At 41.5% G+C, this 21,953-nt stretch overlaps 1 protein-coding gene across 2 annotated transcripts in view; it reads right to left on the bottom strand.

The window, feature by feature from the left end:
• Nucleotides 1–445: 445 nt before the first annotated feature.
• The window catches only part of clip3 (CAP-GLY domain containing linker protein 3), a 26,611-nt gene continuing 5,103 nt past the window's right edge, over nucleotides 446–21,953 (bottom strand). Inside the window, exons 2-14 of one of the 2 annotated variants that reach the window (XM_061877739.1) lie at nucleotides 16,395–16,762; nucleotides 13,512–13,651; nucleotides 13,309–13,402; nucleotides 11,723–11,884; nucleotides 7,461–7,579; nucleotides 7,128–7,364; nucleotides 6,894–7,029; nucleotides 6,680–6,823; nucleotides 6,474–6,608; nucleotides 6,154–6,277; nucleotides 6,020–6,087; nucleotides 5,215–5,287; nucleotides 446–5,135 (exon numbers count right to left, since the gene is read on the bottom strand). In XM_061877739.1, coding sequence (XP_061733723.1) covers nucleotides 5,081–5,135; nucleotides 5,215–5,287; nucleotides 6,020–6,087; nucleotides 6,154–6,277; nucleotides 6,474–6,608; nucleotides 6,680–6,823; nucleotides 6,894–7,029; nucleotides 7,128–7,364; nucleotides 7,461–7,579; nucleotides 11,723–11,884; nucleotides 13,309–13,402; nucleotides 13,512–13,651; nucleotides 16,395–16,743 — 1,836 coding nt within the window. In that variant the 5' untranslated portion in view covers nucleotides 16,744–16,762 and the 3' untranslated portion in view covers nucleotides 446–5,080. The remainder of the gene's footprint in view (nucleotides 5,136–5,214; nucleotides 5,288–6,019; nucleotides 6,088–6,153; nucleotides 6,278–6,473; nucleotides 6,609–6,679; nucleotides 6,824–6,893; nucleotides 7,030–7,127; nucleotides 7,365–7,460; nucleotides 7,580–11,722; nucleotides 11,885–13,308; nucleotides 13,403–13,511; nucleotides 13,652–16,394; nucleotides 16,763–21,953) is intronic. The other variant, XM_061877740.1, reaches the window with a different exon arrangement.

The raw sequence follows: 21,953 nt of genomic DNA, 5'->3' as shown, positions 1-21,953 counted from the left end.
TGTTTCGTGTTCCTGTGTCGTTCCAGCAGCATTCCACCGTTCCCTGGTTACGAGCTGTGTGTCTCGTCTCCCCGTATTCCCTCTGGTTCCATGCCCGCCCTGTTGGATCTCGACCTCCCGCCTGGACACAGACTTTTTGACGCCTCGCTCTTGCCCCTGACCTCCTGCCTGTCCCCGGATCTCTGAGCTTGCATTGCCCTCTCGGACTTCCGCACCTCGCTCAACAATCCAGGTAACACTCAACATATAACCACTACACATAGTCGCACACATATTGTATTAAATAGAGCTTAACGACGTCCCTGCATTCGTGCCATCTCCTTCCTCCCCCCTGTACCTTAATGTTTTCTGGGGTGCTACTTGGTGAAGTAACAATCGTGAAGCACCGTTTTTGTGCATGGAGACTGTGGCGTGCTTCAAATAAGGTTAAAAAGAAATAGAAAAGCAACATCAAATCAGTTTATTTAGTAGACTATTGACCGAGTCAGCACAGTAGTTGTCATTGGATGCATTTCCATGCTCAGGACGAGTTGGACAAAATACACAGCATGCAGTGACTGGATGTTTGCGTCACAACGTCTCCTTTCAACGCCTCACGCACACACAGGACACCGATTAAAAAAAACACAAAAATAACTCAAAAGTACACTTGGTGAGGCTATTGAAACGATAAAAGCTGTACAGTATATAGGTAGTTAGCGGGAAGGACCGAATTTGTCAACACAAAAACAAGATGACTTTTGTCATGGCTGCTCGCTTGTACAGGAGCAAATACACTGACATCCATCCATTTCCTACCGCTTGTCCCTTTCATGTCATGTTAATAAATGTTAGAACGACCCTAAATGTGTTTTATCTACAGACGAGACAGTCCTACATTTGATTTCATAGGCACGGTCCTTGGAACAAGTTAACAAGAGCTACAGGTGTACAGGTTAATATCATTTATGGTAGTAGATCTATAAATATATAACTACACACTAATGACCTCTGGTGGCCAAAAAGCAGAATGTGACCTCCAAGCAGTCAATAATGGCGTGAGACCACGTGTCATGAAGGGGCCCAAAGAACGAGGTTGACATTGATAAAGAGACGCAGACAGGGGATTATGATAATTAAGAAAATTATTAATTTCAAGGCGTCCTCGTAGGACCTCGGTCACAAAAGGACGTGACGAGACCGACTCGATTCAGCGAGTAGAAAAAGGAAGAATAAAGGCGACTCAGTGATTGTTGGGCGATCAAATATTGAAAGTGTAAACGCTGATGATAATACTCTTAATAATATAATAATTATAATACGCTTTCATAAAAGGCGGCAACACAAAGACGTCAAATACTACACTCTCTTGTTTGGGCTGATTAGTGGTTTTGGTGATGCACTGTATGGAGTGACACAGAACTAGGTCTGTTCAAGACTTTTTGGTTCAGGTTTGCTTCATGGCTTCCTCTTTCCAACACATCTTCAGACTGGAAGCCAGCGAGAAGAAGATAATTTAGTCGTGTTGGACTTAACTAAAGATGTCTTTGCGGCTAGCTAACATGCTAATGCTAACTCAGATGCCGGGACACACATTGGACGACTGTCGAGTTCTTGTGTGTTGGGAACCAAGTCCTCGGCCAGGCAAGTAGCCATTGGCTGGCCTAAAAGTTGCTAGAAGTCCCTTTAATCTAGCCTGCTCAGTAGCCTTGTGGTTAGAGTGTCCGCCCTGAGACTGGGAGGTCGTGAGTTCAAACCCCGGCCGAGTCATACCAAAGACTATAAAAATGGGACCCATTACCTTGCTGCTTGGCACTCAGCATCAAGGGTTGGAATTGGGGGTTAAATCACCAAAATGATTCCCGAGCGCTGCCGCTCACTGCTCCCCTCACCTCCCAGGGGATGAAACAAGGGAATGGGTCAAATGCAGAGAATAATTTCACCACACCCAGTCTGTGTGTGACTATCAGTGGTACTTTAAATACCATGGTCTAGTTTGCATCGTCAGCCATCCCTTGTCTATGCCTCGTTCGGAGGTTGAACTCCCCCGATCACCGATCAATATTTTCTTAAAAAGTGATTGTTGTAACACATTGATTAGTTTCAGCTCTATGAACACACGCTCTCTCTCTCTTGAATTAGCATCGTTCGCTCACAACGAAAGACTAACGAGCTAGTCGCTAAACAATCGGGACCGGAAGACTCCATCAGTCCACGTCCTGACTCGCATTTATATGAAATGAAGTAAAGCTGGGAAATAAAAGAATATCAATATGCATCGCGATAGACACGTAATTCAAATCAACAAAAAATGCGTTCGATAATACATTCAAAATTATTAATTTTTTCTACTATCGTCGGAAGAAACAAACTCGCTCTCTGACAACCGAGCAACACAGGAAGTGATCACTAATCAGTGGGAGTGACACGCTGACAGCCAATCAAGTAGCAGTATCAACTATCAAGTTTGGTTGCACCATGTTGTTGTCTGGCGGTTGATTCCATGCATGAAGTGAGTAGGGAAAGAAAAATTGAAGAAAATTGTGTATTGAACAGGAAAAGTCAACTCAACATTATGGCGCTTTTTGGAATTTTTTTAAACGGACCGTAGTCAGACCATTACCAGCAGGCACAAGACATTGAAACAACGTCAAGAACTTGTTGAATTAGGTTCCTGACGTTGAGCAACTCAAATATAACGTAGAAACAATATACTTTATGAAAACGTTGGGTTCTGACGTTGATTTGACCATTAAATTTTGGTCATTTCCCGACCAATATTCTACAACACAAATACAACGTTGAAACAACATTCTTTTTGACAACGTTTATTCAATGTCCGGTTGTGACGTTGATTTGACCATTGCAATTTGGCTATTTCCCAACCAACAACATAGATCCAACGTTGGACATCAACATTGTCTCAATTTGCAAATACAACTATTCTGCAACGTTGTTTCGAAGTCAGTTTTAAAGGACATTTTTGTACAATCAACATTGCATCAATGTCTTGTGCCTGCTGGTTTGTGGTCTGTAAATGATGCAAGGCGCTCACCCTTTAGAGCACAGCTGTAACTATTTTCACACTTTGCACTATTTTGTTACACTTTATTAAGCACTTCTTATATGTTGTTTATTTTTGCACCTTCATTTTAAGAGGTTATTGTTAAGCGATTTTACAATGTTGTTTACATTACTGTTTTCCATGTTTGTGTTGACATTTCCTTTCCGTTCTGCCTAGAAAGCTAAGTGTATTATAATCAGGGGCAGGTCACGTTTTAAATACAAATGTTTACATGTAATATATTTTCTCCTGGTCGTTTTTAAAATATCAATAAGTTTCGATATCGACCGATATATCACACTTACATCGTGACACAGTTTTCAGCCATGTCGCCCAGAGCTAATGTCAAGATTAAAAAAATATATATTTCCGTTTAGGTAGACATGACTGAAAGGCAATCAGTCAAGTTGATGAAATGGTAAATTCTCAAACGAGGCGTTTACTTAAATTTATATCTGCATGCTAACATAAGTGGACTTTGCAATTGACATTATTGTATTTTGATCTATCCATCCATTTTCTTCCGCTTATCCGAGGTCAAGTCGCGGGGGCAGCAGCCTAAGCAGGGAAGCCCAGACTTCCCTCTCCCCAGCCACTTCGTCTAGCTCCTCCTGGGGGACCACGAGGCGGTCCCAGGCCAGCCGGGAGACATAGTCTTCCCAACGTGTCCTGGGTCTTCCCCGTGGCTTCCTCCCGGTTGGACATGCCCTAAACACCTCCCTAGGGAGGCGTTCGGGGGGGATCCTGGCCAGATGCCCGAAGCACCTCATCTGGCTCCTCTCCATGTGGAGGAGCAGCAACTTTCCTTTTAGCTCCTCCCGGATGGCAGAGCTTATCACCCTATCTCTAAGGGAGAGCCCCGCCACACGGCGGAGGAAACTCATTTCGGCCGCTTGTACCCGTGATCTTATCCTTTCGGTCATAACCCAAAGCTCATGACCATAGGTGAGGATGGGAACATAGATGAACCGGTAAATTGAAAGCTTTGCCTTTCGGCTCAGCTCCTTCTTCACCACAACGCATCGATACAGCGTCCGCATTACTGAAAACGCCGCATCGATCCGCCTGTCGATCTCACGATCCACTCTTCCCTCACTCGTGAACAAGACTCTGACGTACTTGAACTCCTCCACATTGGGGATCACTTCCCCAACTTGGAGATCAATTACTTAATTTAGTGGAATCTAAGTTCGGGAGTCTGTAAAGATCGGAATGGTTTGGAAAAAATACTATATTCTTTAATTTTTGTTTTGTATGGGAATAAAGATTACATTAAAAAAAAAAACATGGTAACCATGACAGTGGACGTGACGTAGTCTTTGCGCGTACGTGTCTTCCAGTATCGATCGTGTAGCGACAAAGCAAAAAGGGCAAGCGAAACAAAGTTGACGTGCCGAAAAACAGTGCCTCTGGTGGTTTCGGAGCGGGATTGCACGTCTTGCTCTCAACCTGGACAAAGAGCTGGCAAAAGAATCAAGACGTGACTACGCAGGACCATAATCCAGGTTTATGAATGATACGCACGTTTACGTCAGCCTCCAAAAGTATCCTATAACCTACGGAAAACTTGCACGAGGACTCTGAATACTGGCTAAATATAGCAACAAAGCAGCTACGAGAAAGCAATGCAGCGACAAGATGGACTTTTCCGTATTTCACCAACATTTTCTGTTTTCACGTCAAAAAAGCAGAAGATTGACGCTAACTATTGTTCCCAACTGTCAGCAGCACATATTGGAATTGTTTTGACACACAACGGCATCTCGGAAGCCGAAACAAAACAACATGGAGCTAAAATCACACGCTAATGACGAGTAAACAAAGAGCAAGCTAAGCGAGGAGGTGAGATGCTAATGGAGAGAGTATCTGGTGTGGAGAATTGGGGGTTCTTTAGCAGGAACGTTTGATCAACATTTCAACAAGGCACTAAAGATTGAAAGGACAAGAAGAAGGTGGACTGAGAGCTGGAGAGAGGAAGCTTTCGCCGGGTTGGACGAACAACAGCGATTGTTAGCTAGCAGGAGGACAGCAGCGTAGTTAGGACTGCATCTCAGCTCGCAGCATCCACGGGAACCAACAGCAGAAGAGCAACCTGGAGCACAGGAAGAGCAGTTGAGAGAAGAGCTACGGACATCTGCCATCTTGGCAGCCGTGCGACACACGGCTTTTACCTGGATATGGAGCTTTCAGAGGTGAGGTCTTTAGGAGAACGCACCGTGTTGAAGTTACGTTTGGGCTGCGCCACTGCAAGGGGACAAAACACGTCAATCGCACGGAGGACGTACCGTGGATTTGTGCGAGTGGGGGTGACCTTCCTTGATCATTCCGGTCTACACTTTTCATGTGCTAGAGCAGTATTTTTCAACCAGTGTGCCGTGAGATACCGTCTGGTGTGTCGTGGTAGATTATCTAATTTCATCTATTTGGGTTAAAATATTTTTTGCCAACCAGTGATTATAGTCTGCAAATGATGTGTTGTTGTTGAGAGTCTGTGCTGCCTAAATCTCGGCAGAGTAACCATATTATACCATTCCATACCAGTAGGTGGCAGCCGGTAGCTAAATGTTTTGTAGATGTCGGAAACAGCGTGAGGCAGTGTGCAGGTAAAAACATAAACAAAAGGTGAGTGCCCCTAAGAAAAGGCATTGAAGCTTAGGGAAGGCTATGCAGAACGAAACTAAAACTGAACTGAGGAGAACATGCAAACCCCACACAGAAAGATTCCGAGCCTGGGATTGAACCCAGGACTATTCAGGACCTTCGTATTGTGAGGCAGATGCCCTAACCCCTCTCCCACCGTGCTGCTTGGTTTAAAGTCATATCCAATAATTGCGACTACGACTTTTTACTCTCATTCGAGTTTCGTTTTTTTTAATGATTTCTGCTGGTGGTGTGCCTCCGGATTTTTTCAACGCAAAACATGTGCCTTGGCTCAAAAAAGGGTTGAAAAACGCTGTACTTGAAGACAACACTTACTGGTGACCTGGTGGACTTTCTTCACCATGGAGTTGTCTTTCTGTGAGGCGTCTTTAGGTCCTCCAATCCTGGGAGAAAAGACGTCTTCTGTCACGGCACTTCCTTTGACACGAGTCAAAAGCAAAGGCCCTCACCTCTGCACCCGCGAGGGGGGAGCAAACACTCCATATTTGGGCAGGCAGTTGAAGTAGCGCACTCCAAACACAGAGCCGTCGTGTTTACCCGTGGGCTGGTCCAGCTCGACACCGAACCAGAAACCTACAGGACGCACACGTCTGATTCTCAACATTTTAAATACAACTGAGAGTTCTCAACTACCTCAATGAACAAGCAAGGGATTTGGTTTGGAAAGGAAGCAAACGTGTTCTTAAAACGGAGCCCTGAGGGACTCCACATGTCCTCCCGTTTCAGACTCATGCAAATGGCTTTGGACTCTAGCATGAACCCAACGTACCTGGAGCAAAGTCGGTTTTTCCAAAGAAGCGCACAATGCCTTGCTTCTGTCCGGCCACCAGGACATGATCTCCGACCTCAACGTTCAGTCCTTCGGGATCCAGACTGACTACTGACGACTTTTTCTTCTGGGCTGCTAACAAACACACACAGTCAGAGCTCGTTCTTCTACCCTGGTGTGACTCTCATGCTCCCAAAGATACTTGCCTTTCTCCTTCTTCTCCTTTTCCTTCTTGGTCTTCCCAGCGAGGCGTGAGGCCAGGTCCATGCGGGGCGTTCTGGGAGTGGAGGTGACAGAGGAGACTGTCTGGTCCACAATTTTGGAGATCTTTGACACCGGAGCAAAAATCCCTGCGGAGCAGAAAGGAGTTTCTACTTTCTACCCCCTACTGGCAGGGACACGGCACGGTGGTGGTGTTACCTAGTTTAGGAGGGCAGATGAAGTAACGAACGCCCCCAACGCTGCCGTCGTTCTTCCCCTCAGGCTCATCCAGCTCCACGCCGACCCACTGACCGCTGGCAAACTCTGTAGTACCGCAGAACCTCAGCGTCCCGTTCTTAAAGACAAGTAGACGTTTATGTCAGAGAGTTATCAGACCACGTGGTCTATTGACTGGCGAGGTTCTGCGAAGGATCGAGTCTTTGTGCTACCGACCTTCATGTCGTCCAGAAGCACTCGCTCTCCCAGCTTCATCCCCAGCGAGGACAACATTAGGTTCCCGGGAATGTTGTCATAGTTGGGCAGCGTGGCCCTGGGAAGGTTGCAGCTTAGTGGCACAGCGTCTTGCAGCAGCTGCTTCAGCTCTTTGGCCACCATGGCGGCCTCTGCCTTGTCAAGACTCATGTCCATCGGGTCTGGGACCACCTCTGCCGGCACCTGGCCCTTCTCGTTCTGCAGACAAAGAGTTGGGGCACGCAGACTCCATCAGTGGACTCCGAGAAAACTTTCATGTAACGTGTCTGAGAGAGTAAGATGTCAAGTTCTGACCCGAACGGTAGGGTTGGCGCCGTGCTCCAGCAGACATTTGACTGCACCCAGGCACAGGTTGGAAGCAGCGATGTGGAGCGCCGTCCCGTGGTGGTATTCATTGCACGTGGAGTTCAAGACTGCGAGACAACAAAAGACGTTAGACCACGCCTCACGTTGCTGTCGGGGGGCAGACATCCCACAGCATGGTTGTCAAATTCAAGGCCAGGGGACCAAATATGCCCCACCACATCATTTTATAGTGGCCCGCCACATCATTCTAATGTATTATATAGTGGCCTGCTGCATAATTTTAATGTGCCTGGCCACAACATTCCACGTCATTTTACTAAAGTGGTCTGCCACATAATTTTATTGTGTCCCGCCACTTCATTATATTGTGGACCGCCATTTAAAGGCCTACTGAAATGAGATTTTCTTATTTAAATGGGGATAGCAGGTCCATTCTATGTGTCATACTTAGGGTTGGGTATCGAGTATCGAATATCGATTGGAACCGGGACTAACTTTCCGATTCTCCCGTAATCGTTCAAAAGTTTAAATTTCGATTCCTAGTTTCGATACACAGTCCGCCGACCAGAAAAAAATAATAAGTCCGCCGACCGGAAGAAGAAGCCGCTGAACACCAACGAAGAAGCGCCCACCGCCGGAAGTGTTACCATAGCCGAGCCTATGTAACCGAGCGTCGGCGGTCGAAAGTGTGGCTTTATTTTACTAAAAAAATGAAATATCAGCGAAATGTAACACGTGCGACAGGACTTAGGAAGTCCTTAGTGCTTAGGAAGGTGCACGTCGAACATGATGAAGCACTTCCGAGTTCATGGAGTACAAATAAATTTGTGTCCCGTCTTCGACGCACTGCGCCGACCGTCCTCCTCTGCCTCTTCCTCTGGCTCCGGCTCCGACGCCAAACGTGGCACCTCGGTGACTGCACTACAGTCCGAATCCGGTAAGTAAAACAATATATATACAATAAATAATGTGTTTTGCGCCAACGTTGAGGCAGCTAACAAATAAGCCCACATATTTTTTCATAGACAAATTACAACCTGCTAGCCAGGCTCCGTGATGTGTTCAGCGTACTCCGTTCACCGTAGCGGCAAAGGGGAAGATGTCGGTGCCACAGACGGAAGAGTGCCACAGAAAGGTCACTGGACACAGTCAAAAGACTGCATCCCTTTTCAGAGGTGGAATCTCCAACATTTAGGTTAGTTAAGCAATAACGTTAGAGCTAAGCTAATTGATACTGGGCTAAACAGCAACAGCAACATTGTTTATATTTGCAGGGATATGGTGAAAACTCTCAACCCAAAATACATACCACCTTCCAGGGACTACCTGGCAGACACATTGATCCCGGCATGGTACAAGAAGAATCGGAATCGAGAATTGTCAGGAATCGGAATCGAAACAAGGAATCGGAATCGTTTGAATTCAAACGATACCCAACCCTAGTCATACTTGATCATTTTGCGATATTGCCATATCTTTGCTGAAAGGATTTAGTAGAGAACATCGACGATAAAGTTCGCAACTTTTGGTCGCTAATAAAAAAGCCTTGCCTGTACCGGAAGTAACAGACGATGTGCGCGTGACGTCACTGCTTGTAGAGCTCCTCACATCCTCACATTGTTTACAATCATGGACACCAGCAGCTAGAGCGATTCGGACAGAGAAAGCCACAATTTCCCCATTAATTTGAGCGAGGATGAAAGATTTGTGGATGAGGATATTTAGAGTGAAAGACTCGAAAACAAAAAAAAAACAAAAAAAAAGGTGAGGGCAGTGGGAGCGATTCAGATATTAGACACATTTACTAGGATAATTCTGGAAAAACCCTTATCTGCTTATTGTGTTACTAGTGTTTTAGTGAGATTATATGGTACCTGAAAGTCGGAGGGGTGTGGCCACGGGTGGGGTGACCGTCAGTGTCTCTGAGGGAAGCCACGCATCTGCAGGAGGACGCAAGCTCCGCTCACAACTATGGTATGAGCCGACTTATTACAACAATTTTCTCACCGAATTCTGCCGGTTGACATGTGGTCGGGAACCATGTTCGTTTGACCGCTCTGTTCCATAGTAAAGCTTCACCTTCGGGAATTTTAAACAAGGAAACACCGGCTGTGTTTGTGTTGCTAAAGGCAGCTGCAATACACCGCTTCCCACCTACATCTTTGTTCTTTGACTTCTCTATTATTAATTGAACAAATTGCAAAAGATTCAGCAACGCAGATGTCCAGAATACTGTGTAATTATGCGATTAAAGCAGACTATTTATAGCTTGGATCGGGCTCGAAAAAAATGTCCGCTAAAACCGGTGACGTCAAACGCATGCGTCATCATACGCGTCATCATACCGCGACGTTTTCAACAGGACACTACGCAGGAAATTTTAAATTGCAATTTAGTAAACTAAAAAGGCCGTATTAGCATGTGTTGCAATGTTAATATTTCATCATTGATATATAAACTATCAGACTGCGTGGTCGGTAGTAGTGGGTTTCAGTAGGCCTTTATTTTAGGTGGCCCGTGCCATAATTTTAATTTCACACTGACACATAATTATAATGTGCTCTGACTTATCATTCTAAAGTGACCCTCCACAACATTATAATGTGGTCCGCCACATCCTTTTATGTGGCCCTTTGCATCATTTTAATGTGGCACGCCACATAATACTAATGTGCCTCGCTATATAATTCTAATGTGGCCTGCCACATCATTCTAATGTTTACCACATAATTTTATAGTGACCTGCTACATTATTTTGTTATGGACTGCCACTTCATTTCATTGTGGACCGACCGCTGCATCATTTTAAGTGGCCTGTCCCATAATTTTATTGTGGCATGACACATAATTTGTGCCCTGCCTCATCATTATTTGGCCTACCTTATCATTTAAAGTGGCACGCCACATCATTCTAATTTGGCCCACTACATCATTTCAATGTGGTCAATTTCATTATTTTATGTGGCCCGTTTTTCTAATGTGCCTCGCTATCTTTGTAACGTGGCCTGCCATTTCATTTAAATTTGGCCCACTACCTAATTTTAATGTGGCATGACACATAATGTGCCCTGCCTCATACTGGGGGTGGCGTGACTCGGGTGGTAGAGCGGCCATGCCAGCAACTTAAGGGTCCCTGGTTCGATCCCCAGCTTCGTCCTTGAGCAAGACACTTCACCATTTGCTCTTGATGGGTCCTGGTTATTGCCGAGCATGTGTGTGTGTGAATGGGTGAATGTGGAAATAGTGTCAAAGTGCTTTGAGTACCTTGAAGGTAGAAAAGCGCTATACAAGTATAACCCATTTACCATCATTCTAATGTGGCTTACCACATCATTTTATGTGGCCATCCACATCATTTGAATGTGGTCCACCACATCATTCGAATGTGGCCCATCACATCATTTTCTACATAATTTTAAAGTGATCCGCTACATAATTTTAAGTGACCTGCTACATCAATCTAATGTCGTCCGCCACATAATTGTATTGTGATTTGCCACGTAATGGTTTGTACAGTCCTTGAGACATTTGTGATTTAGGGCTATATAAATAAACCATTGATTGATTGATTGATTGATAATGTTATTGTGGCCCACCACTTCATTTTAAAGTGGCACGCCACATAATTCTAAAATGCCCCACTATATCATTTTATCGTGGCCCCCCACATCATATAATTTAGTCTGCTATTTAATTTTATTGTGGCCCTCTACCTCATTTTATGTGGTCCGCCAAATCATTTAACGTGGCCCTCCAAGTCATTTTAAAGTGACTCGCCACCTCAATTAATGTTGTACGCCAAATCATTTAACGTGGTCCACCACATATATTTATCGTGGCCCTCCAAGTCATTATAATGTGGCCCTCTACCTTATTTTATGTGGTCTGCCAAATCATTTAAATTAGCTTGCGATATGCTGGAAATGAAAATGCTTATTTTCAAAGAAACCCTTAAATATCTGCATGTCATCTTGGCTTACATTTTTAAAGCATGTTATAAAAGTATAACAATCAAAAACAGATTTCCTTGGCAAATGGTATACCAATACGTTTGTAATCATATATATATATATATATATACATATATATATATATGTATATATATATATATATATATACATATATATATATATATATGTATATATACTGTATATATATATATATATATATATATATATATATATATCTCACGGTCATATGTGGCCCTCACTGAATATGAGTTTGACACACAGTCCAACAGCGTGGTCTACCTCTGGGTTTGGCAGCTTTGAGCAGGACTCGGACCAGTTCAGGGACATCGAAGTAGGCGGCGTAGTGCAGAGCGTTCATGTTTGTCCAGCGGCTCCTCAAACTCACGTCGGCACCCAGAGAGATCAACTGGCTGGTGAGACGCAGCGATGCTGCCGGGTCGCCTGCACGCACACAGAAGACATCAGGTCCATGTTTACACCAGGTCCATGTTTTCACCGGGTCCATGTTTACACCAGGACCATGTTTACACCAGGACCATGTTTACACAAGGTGCATGTTTACACCTAGTGCTTGTTTACACCAGGTGCATGTTTACACCAGGACCTTGTTTACACAAGGACCATGTTTACACCAGGTGCATGTTTACAGCAGGACCATGTTTACACCAGGACCATGTTTACACCAGGACCATGTTTACACCGGGTCCATGCTCACACCGGGACCATGTTTACACCGGACCATGTTTACACCAGGTGCATGTTTACACCGGGTCCATGCTTACATTGGGACCATGCTTACACCGGGACCATGCTTACATCGGGACCATGTTTACATCAGGTGCATGTTTACACCAGGTGCATGCTTACACGGGGACCATGTTTACACCGGGACCATGTTTACACCAGGTGCATGTTTACACCAGGTGCATGTTTACAGCAGGACCCTGTTTACACCAGGACCATGTTTACACCAGGACCATGTTTACACCGGGTCCATGCTTACACCGGGTCCATGCTTACACCGGGACCATGTTTACACCAGGTGCATGTTTACAGCAGGACCATGTTTACACCAGGACCATGTTTACACCGGGACCATGTTTACACCAGGTGCATGTTTACACCGGGTCCATGCTTACATTGGGACCATGCTTACACCGGGACCATGTTTACGTCAGGTGCATGTTTACGCCAGGTGCATGCTTACACCGGGACCATGTTTACACCGGGACCATGTTTACACCAGGTGCATGTTTACACCAGGTGCATGCTTACACCGGGACCATGCTTACACCCGGACCATGTTTACGTCAGGTGCATGTTTACACCAGGTGCATGCTTACACCGGGACCATGTTTACACCAGGTGCATGCTTACACCGGGACCATGCTTACACCCGGACCATGTTTACATCAGGTGCATGTTTACACCAGGACCATGTTTACACCGGGACCATTTATACACCAGGACCATGTTTCCACCGGGTGCATGTTTACATCAGGACCACGTATACACCAGGACCATGTATACACCAGGACCATGTTTACACCGGGACCATGTTTACACCAGGTGCATGTTTACACCAGGTGCATGCTTACACCGGGACCATGCTTACACCCGGACCATGTTTACATCAGGTGCATGTTTACACCAGGACCATGTTTACACCGGGACCATGTATACACCAGGACCATGTTTCCACCGGGTGCATGTTTACATCAGGACCATGTATACACCAGGACCATGTATACACCAGGACCATGTTTACACCGGGTGCATGTTTACATCAGGACCATGTATACATCAGGACCATGTTTACACCAGCGGAGCACAAATACTGCAGACGTTCAGTGTCAACATCTCACCAACTCCGTGCGCGCCCGCCTTGCAGCTGTAGTGGAGCAGCGTCATGTCCGTCAGACCGTCACGATCGTTCACATGGCAACCACGTTTCAGGATCTGAGACCCAGAGACACAGGTCCGTCATCATTTGGTCATATGACGAGGGGTCTTTTAGCCACGTCTAATGGGCAGATGGATGAAGGCAGCGACCAGCATGATTTCTCACCTCGTTGCCGATGACGTCGATCTTGTGCTGCACCTGGGGGACCCACTGGCGCACGATGGCGAACAGCTCGGGGATGGTGGTGTGAGGGTCCATGAGGATCTCCAAACAAGCAGGGTCATTGGGGTCAAAGAAGGTGAAGGCTGTGGACCACACACATTGATTTTAAGGGGAAGTACAGCGAGTGTATTTAAGGTGGTATGACAGTGTGTGTGTGTAAGATAGTGTACATCTAAGGTGGTTTGATAGTATGTAAGGCAGGGGTCACCAACGCAGTGCCCCCGGGCACCAGGTAAGGACCAGATGAGTCGCCGGCTGGCCTGTACTAAAAATAGCTCAAATAGCAGCGCTTACCAGTGAGCTGCCTCTATTTTATAAATTTCATTTATTTACTAGCAAGCTGGTCTCGCTTTGCTCGACATTTTTAATTCTAAGAGAGACAAAACTCAAATAGAATTTGAAAATCCAAGAAAATATTTTAAAGACTTGGTCTTCACTTGTTTAAATAAATTCATTTATTTTTTTTACTTTGCTTTTTATAACTTTCAGAAAGACAATTTTAGAGAAAAAAATACAACCTTAAAAATTATTTTAGGATTTTTAAACACATATACCTTTTTACCTTTTAAATTCCTTCCTCTTCTTACCTGACAATTTAAATCAATGTTCAAGTAAATTTTTTTTTTTTTATTGTAAAGAATAATAAATACATTTTAATTTAATTCTTCATTTTAGCTTCTGTTTTTTCAACTAAGAATATTTGTGAAATATTTTTTCAAACTTATTATGATTAAAATTCAAAAAAATTATTCTGGCAAATGTAGAAAATCTTTAGAATCAAATTTAAATCTTATTTCAAAGTCTTTTGAATTTCCTTTAAAATTTTTGTTCTGGAAAATCTAGAAGAAATAATGATTTTTCTTTGTTAGAAATATAGCTTGGTCCAATTTGTTATATATTCTAACAAAATGTAGATTGGATTTTAACCTATTTAAAACTTGTTATAAAAATTCTAAAATTAATCTTAATCAGGAAAAATTAATAATGATGTTCCATAAATATTTTTTTTAATTTTTTCAAAAAGATTCCAATTAGCTAGTTTTTCTCTTAATTTTTTTCGGTTGAATTTCTAATTTTAAAGACTCAAAATTGAAGATAAACTATGTTTCAAAATTTAATTTTCATTTTTTTTCGTGTTTTTTCTCCTCTTTTAAACCATTCAATTAAGTGTTCTTTTCATCATTTATTCACTACAAAAAAACCTTACGTAAAAAGGAAAAAAATGTACGACGAAATGACAGACAGAAATACCCATTTTTTAAAATATATATAGATTTATCTATTGAAGGTAAATTGAGCAAATTGCCTATTTCTGGCAATTTATTTAAGTGTGTATCAAACTGGTAGCCCTTCGCATTAATCAGTACCCAAGAAGTAGCTCTTGGATTCAAAAAGGTTGGTGACCCCTGATGTAAGGTATGTACATTTCAGGTGGTATAAGAGTTGTTATGTTAGCAAGTGTACATTTCAGGTGGTTAAACAGTATGCAAGGTATGTACATTTAAAGTGGTATGATAGCTTTAATGTAAGGTAGTGTGCATTTAAGGTGGTATGAAAGTTTTTATGTTAGCTAGAGTACATTTAAGGTGGTTAAACAGTATGTAAGATATCGTACATTTAGGTGGTATTAGAGGTATTTATGTACGATAGTGTGCATTTAAAGTGGCATTTAAGGTTTGTCATTGTAATCCCATTGGGTTGATTTTTTTTCTTGCTCTTATGTGGGATCTGAGCCGAGGATGTGGTTGTGGCTTGTGCAGCCCTTTGAGACAATTGTAATTTAGGGCTATATAAGTAAACTTTGATTGACTGTTTGAATGGCAGTGTGTATGTGCGAATGTGTAAATGACAGTATTTATGTAGGGTAGTACATATTTAAGGTGGTATGACAGTGTGTATGTGCGAAAGTGTAAATGACAGTATTTATGTAGGATAGTAAATATTTAAGGTGGTATGACAGTGTATGTGCGAAAGTGTAAATGTCAGTATTTATGTAGGGTAGTACATATTTAAGGTGGTATGACAGTCTGTATGTGCGAAAGTGTAAATGACAGTATTTATGTAGGGTAGTACATATTTAAGGTGGTATGACAGCGTGTATGTGCGAAAGTGTAAATGACAGTATTTATGTAGGGTAGTACATATTTAAGGTGGTATGACAGTGTGTATGTGCAAAAGTGTAATTGACAATATTTATGTAGGGTAGTAAATATTTAAGGTGGTATGACAGTATGTGCAAAAGTGTAAATGACAATATTTATGTAGGGTAGTAAATATTTAAGGTGGTATGACAGTATGTGCGAAAGTGTAAATGACAGTATTTATGTACATATTAAAAGTGGTATGACAGTGTGTATGTGCCAAAAGTGTAAATGACATTATTTATGTAGGGTAGTACATATTTAAGGTGGTATGACAGTGTGTATGTGCGAAAGTGTAAATGACAGTATTTATGTAGGATAGTAAATATTTAAGGTGGTATGACAGTGTATGTGCGAAAGTGTAAATGGCAGTATTTATATAGGGTAGTACATATTTAAGGTGGTATGACAGTGTGTATGTGCAAAAGTGTAAATGACAGTATTTATGTAGGGTAGTACATATTTAAGGTGGTATGACAGTGTGTATGTGCAAAAGTGTAAATCACAGTATTTATGTAGGGTAGTAAATATTTAAGGTGGTATGACAGTGTATGTACAGTATGTGTGAAAGTGTAAATCACAGTATTTATGTACATATTAAAAGTGGTATGACAGTGTGTATGTGCCAAAGTGTAAATGACATTATTTATGTAGGGTAGTACATATTTAAGGTGGTACGGCATACCGTAGTCTTTGGGAAGGGGTGCTTGGGCAGAAGGGTGCACCATAGCTCGACGTCGGGGCTCCTGGACTGGACTAGGAAGCGCAGACACTGACAGGGGCTTAGTCCCCGGAGCAGGATCACATTCCCTGTCCACCGAGCCCTCCTCCTGTTCTTCTCCTTCCTCTGCCTGCTCCTCCTCGGTCCTCTCCCCACCTTCCCTCTCCTCCTCTATTTCATACCCTCCCTCCTCTTCTTCATCCTCCTCTTCCTCAGTCAGTTCCTCCTCCTCCCTCTGGACCCTCCCGTCCTCCTGGTCCTCGCGGTCGTGCCTCTCCTTCTCCTGCATCTCCAGGTTCTCCTCTTTAGTCATGATATGTGAAGCTGCAGGCCTGGGAGACACAAAAAGACGCGGATGAAGGCCAGACCACTTTTCATTTGGAGTCCAAGAACAAGTCCGAGAACAATGGAGGCAATAAAGTTACCGAGGTTGCAGCATAATCAACACATCTTTGTCCATCCGATTGGAAGTCAACACTGCACTTAGCAAATGGACAAGATGATGGAGTCCAACTAGCAGCCCCTCCCTTCCTCTCACAAACACTTGTACTTCTAACGGATTGTTTTCCAGGAGCAATTGCACTTTATCATGATGCAAAAACACCCGTAATGTTCTCACTGTTTTTACTATTTACTTTCCTAATTAGATGCGGCCCGGGTGCCATTTGCAGCCCGCAGATCCTTTTTGTAAGGCCTATTACAAAAAAAACATAAAACCGGTTCACACACTAATAACAAAAAAGCGGCGCATTCCTCCAAAAAATAAATGACCATATGAGGCAATTCCTGAAGTAATTGCGTGTGAATGCTCCAATGCTGAAGTTGAACTGAAATGCTGATACAATGTTGTATGAATGTAAGAATAGTTTGAATGTTGGAATGGTTTTAATGTTGAATAGTTAGAATTTCCAAGAAAACCGGAATTTGGTTTGGAACTTGGGAGAGTGTTAGTTTGAATGTCCAAGATTAGTGGAATGTGTTGATGTTGGAACGGTTTGAATCGGTCGAAAAATGTGGGAATTGTGCAACTTGGAAAAATGTACCATTCATTTCAATGAGAACTTCCTGGAAATTTGTGAATTCGGGGAAAATGGGATTTAAAAAAAATGATTAAGAACATGGATGTCCTGAATGAGCTGAATTGGTTGGTGTTGGAATTGTATAAATCGGTCAAGAAATGTTGAAGTATTAACAGTTTTTTGATTGAGGAATTGTATTATGGAATTCCTGGAATTTCAGGAAAACCGGGAATGTTTCTAGTTCTTAAACCAACTTGTTTTTTTGTCCTGACTGAGAAAAATGTATTGACGGTGGAACAGTTGAAATGGGATGAAAAAAGGAATAGGAGAAGTCAAATGAAAAAGGTTGGAAATTGGGTTAGAAAAAAACGGGAATTCCTGGAAATTAGTTGAACGTGGAAATGGTTGTTTGAATGTCTTGGATGAGTTGAATGTGTTGAAGGGGGAATGGTTTGAATCTGTTGAAGAATGTGGGAATTGTGGAACTTGGAAAATGGACAATTCATTTTGAATGGGGAAAATAAAAATAAAAAAGGAATTATGGGAAATCCTGTAATTTTTTTTTAGAATTGTTGGAGTCGAGCACACAATTCCCAAACAAGCAGAATATTTTAAGGTTGCAACGGTTTGAATCGGATAAAAAATGTGGTATTTGTGGAACTTTGAAAAATGCCCTATTCATTTCAATGTGAATTTCATAAACATTTGGGAATTTCGGGAAAAGCAGGAATTTTTTGGAAAATGGTAAAAAAAACTTGAATGGTCTGAATGAGTTCGAATAGTTGGTGTTGACATTTTTCAAATCGGTCGAGAAATGTTGAAGTAGTAACATGTTAAATTGAAAAATGGTATTACGGAATTCCTGGAATTTTGGGAAAACCTGGGATTTTTCCACTTAAAAAAACAATTTAGTTTTTTTGTCCTAGTTAAGAGGAATATTTTGAAGTGGGTTGAAAAATGTGGAAGGAGTAGTCGCCAGAAAAAAGGGTGGTAATAGGGCTTTGGAAAACCAGGAATTCTGGAAAATCCTGGAATTTTTTTTAACTTGGAAAAATGGTAATTCCAATTTCCAAGATGGTGGAATGTGTTGAAAATTGAATGGTATGAATAGGTTGAAAAATGTGGAAATGGTGAAAGTTTGAAAAATGGGGAAAAATGTCCCAGACAACCCGGGAAATCTGGGAATTTTTGGAATTTGTCAATGGAATGCCAGCGATTCCCAAATAGGCTGAACAGTTTGAAGTTGGAACGGTTTGAATCGGATGAACAATGTGGGTGTTGTGGAACTTTAAAAATTCCACATTCATTTCAATGTTAATTTCCAAAACATTTGGGGATTTCGGGAAAAGCAGGATTTTTTTTGAAAATGGTAAACAATTTGAATGGTCTGAATGAGTTGAAATGGTTGGTGTTGACATTTTGCAAATAGGTTGAGAAATGTTTAAGTAATAACATGTTAAATTGAGAAATGATATTACGGAATTCCTGGAATTTTGTGAAAACCTGGAATTTCTTTAGGTAAAAAAATAACTTCTTTTTTTTTCCTGATTAAGAGGAATATTTTGACGTTGGAACGGTTGAAAAATGTGTTAGGAGTAGTGGAAATAGGGCTTTGGAAAACCAGACATTTTGGTAAATCGTGGACGTTTTTTAACTTGGAAAAATGGTAGTTTCAATTTCCAGGATGGTGGAATGCGTTGAAGATCGAATGGTATGAATAGGTTGAAAAATGTGGAAATGGTGAAAGTTTTAAAAATGGCCAATTCATTTAGAATGGGGAAAATGTCCCAGACAACCTTGGAATTCTGGGAAATCTGGAAATGTTGGGTTTTTTTTTAAATGGAATGCCCGCGATTCCCAAATAGGCTGAAAAGTTTGAAGTTGGAACAGTTTGAATCGGATGAACGATGTGGGTGTTGTGGAACTTTGAAAAATTCCCCATTCATTTCAATGTTAATCTCCAAAACATTTGGGAATTTCGGAAAAAGCAGGATTTTTTTTGAAAATGGTAAAAACTTTGAATGGGCTGAATGAGTTGAAATGGTTGGTGTTGACATTTTTCAAATCGGTTGAGAAATGTTTAAGTAGTAACATGTTAAATTGAGAAATGGTATTACGGAATTCCTGGAATTTCAGGAAAACCTGGAATTTTTCCAGTTCAAAAAATAACTTCATTTTTTTGTCCTGATTAAGAGGAATATTTTGACAGTGGAACGGTTAAAAATGTGTTAGGAGTAGTCGCCAGAAAAAAGGGTGAATATAGGGCTTTGGAAAACCAGACATTTTGGTAAATCGTGGACGTTTTTTAACTTAGAAAAATGGTAGTTTCAATTTCCAGGATGGTGGAATGCGTTGAAGATCGAATGGTATGAATAGGTTGAAAAATATGGAAATGGTGAAAGTTTTAAAAATGGCCAATTCATTTAGAATGGGGAAAAATGTCCCAGACAACCTGGGAATTCTGGGAAATCTGGGAATTTTTGGGGTTTTTTAAATGGAATGCCCGCGATTCCCAAATAGGCTGAACAGTTTGAAGTTGGAACAGTTTGAATCGGATGAACAATGTGGGTGTTGTGGAACTTTGAAAAATTCCCCATTCATTTCAATGTTAATCTCCAAAACATTTGGGAATTTCGGGAAAAGCAGGATTTTTTTTGAAAATGGTAAAAACTTTGAATGGGCTGAATGAGTTGAAATGGTTGGTGTTGACATTTTTCAAATCGGTTGAGAAATGTTTAAGTAGTAACATGTTAAATTGAGAAATGGTATTACGGAATTCCTGGAATTTCATGAAAACCTGGAATTTTTCCAGTTCAAAAAACAACTTCATTTTTTTGTCCTAATTAAGAGGAATATTTTTACAGTGGAACGGTTGAAACATGTGGAAGGAGTAGTCGCCAGAAAAAGGGTGGAAATAGGGATTTGGAAAACCTTGAATTTTGGAAAATCCTGGAATTTTTTTAACTTGGAAAAAAGGTAGTTTCAATTTCCAGCATGGTGGAATGTGTTGAAGATGAAATGGTATGAATAGGTTAAAAAATGTGAAAATTATGAAAGTTTGAAAAATGGCCAATTCATTTTGATTGGGGAAAAATGTCCTGGGAAATCTGGGAATTTTTGGAATTTGTCAATGAAATGCCGGCGATTCCCAAATAGGCTGAACAGTTTGAAGTTGAAACAGTTTGAATCGGATGAACAATGTGGAAGGCAGAGAGTGCCGAAATCAGAAGAAGAAGAAGAAGTAGAAAAATAAATAGATTAATTTTGTTGTAGAAAACTATATGTGTGAATGTTTTGGAGCATTCACACAATTAAAATCAATGTTATGAATTATTGATCTATTCAAAGCTTCAATTACTTCACATTAAATATTTCTCTTTGAAATATATTTTGGGGAGAATATTGCATAGTTTGTTTTGCCATACAAATAAAACAACATTTTCTTTCACAAAAAGGGCATAAAACATAAAGAAACATGCAGAAATAATAAAAACATATCACCGACAGGTACAACTGAAATTGATATAGACATTTATGTTGCGATCCTCTGCTCGGATCAACACATATTATTTATTTTTCCATTTTGTATATCTCTCCATCTGACTCCTTATTTCCTGTTTGCTTTGTCACCATGGTTACTTATCAGTCCACCTGCTAGTCTCGGTCCCCGCACACCTGCTACTAATTATCATTATCACCCTCCTATATAAGCCTTCCTCTTTTCTTTGTTCAGTTTGGGTCCATAAAATTTTGCTCACATGCAACTAGTGACGACTGCTTATTTTGGTACGTGTATTCTCGCTAGCTCATATGCTAAGCCACCTGCCTTTTCTTAGCTCTCATGCTAATTGTTTTTGTTTTTACATTTTGTGCCATCGTGCAAAGTCTAGTTTTCTTTTTGTATATCCTAGTTCTTATACTAGCGATTTTGGTTTGTTTTTTATTAGCTCCAGTATTTCTGTTCAGAGCCCCCTTTTTGTTAAATAAATCTCTTAAGATCTTACCTTTGTTGTGTTCACGTTTGACGCATCCTCAAAGGAATCGAACCCGGCACCACGATGCCGAACAGTTATTACAATTTAAGCATTGAAAGGAAAAATAATGACTTATTTTTAACCCTTTCATAAATGGGGCCTGTTTGGATATCAAAATACCTTTTAGTCAGTTTTTTAAACTGTAATTTACTCAAAAAATATAATGAACCAAAAGCATTGTTGTTATGAATTATTGACCTATTTAAGACTCCAATTACTTCACATCAAATATTCCACTTTGAACATTTTTTGGGGAGGAAATATTGCACATTTTGTGTTTTAGCCATAAAAAACAGGGGGTTTGGACACACCTTGTCATTCACAACACAACCGATGCTCCCAACCCTATTGATAAAGCAAGAAATGCCACTAATCAACCCTGATAAAGCATGCCTGTGAAGTGGAAAACAATTTCAAGTGACTACCTCTTGAAGATCATCGAGAGAATGCCAAGAGCGTGCAAAGCAGTA

The sequence above is a fragment of the Nerophis ophidion genome, linkage group LG18 (genome assembly GCF_033978795.1).
Source record: "Nerophis ophidion isolate RoL-2023_Sa linkage group LG18, RoL_Noph_v1.0, whole genome shotgun sequence".
NCBI lineage: Eukaryota > Metazoa > Chordata > Actinopteri > Syngnathiformes > Syngnathidae > Nerophis > Nerophis ophidion.
The sequence above is the reverse complement of the archived record's forward strand: the minus strand, read 5'-3'. Positions and strand labels throughout refer to the sequence as shown.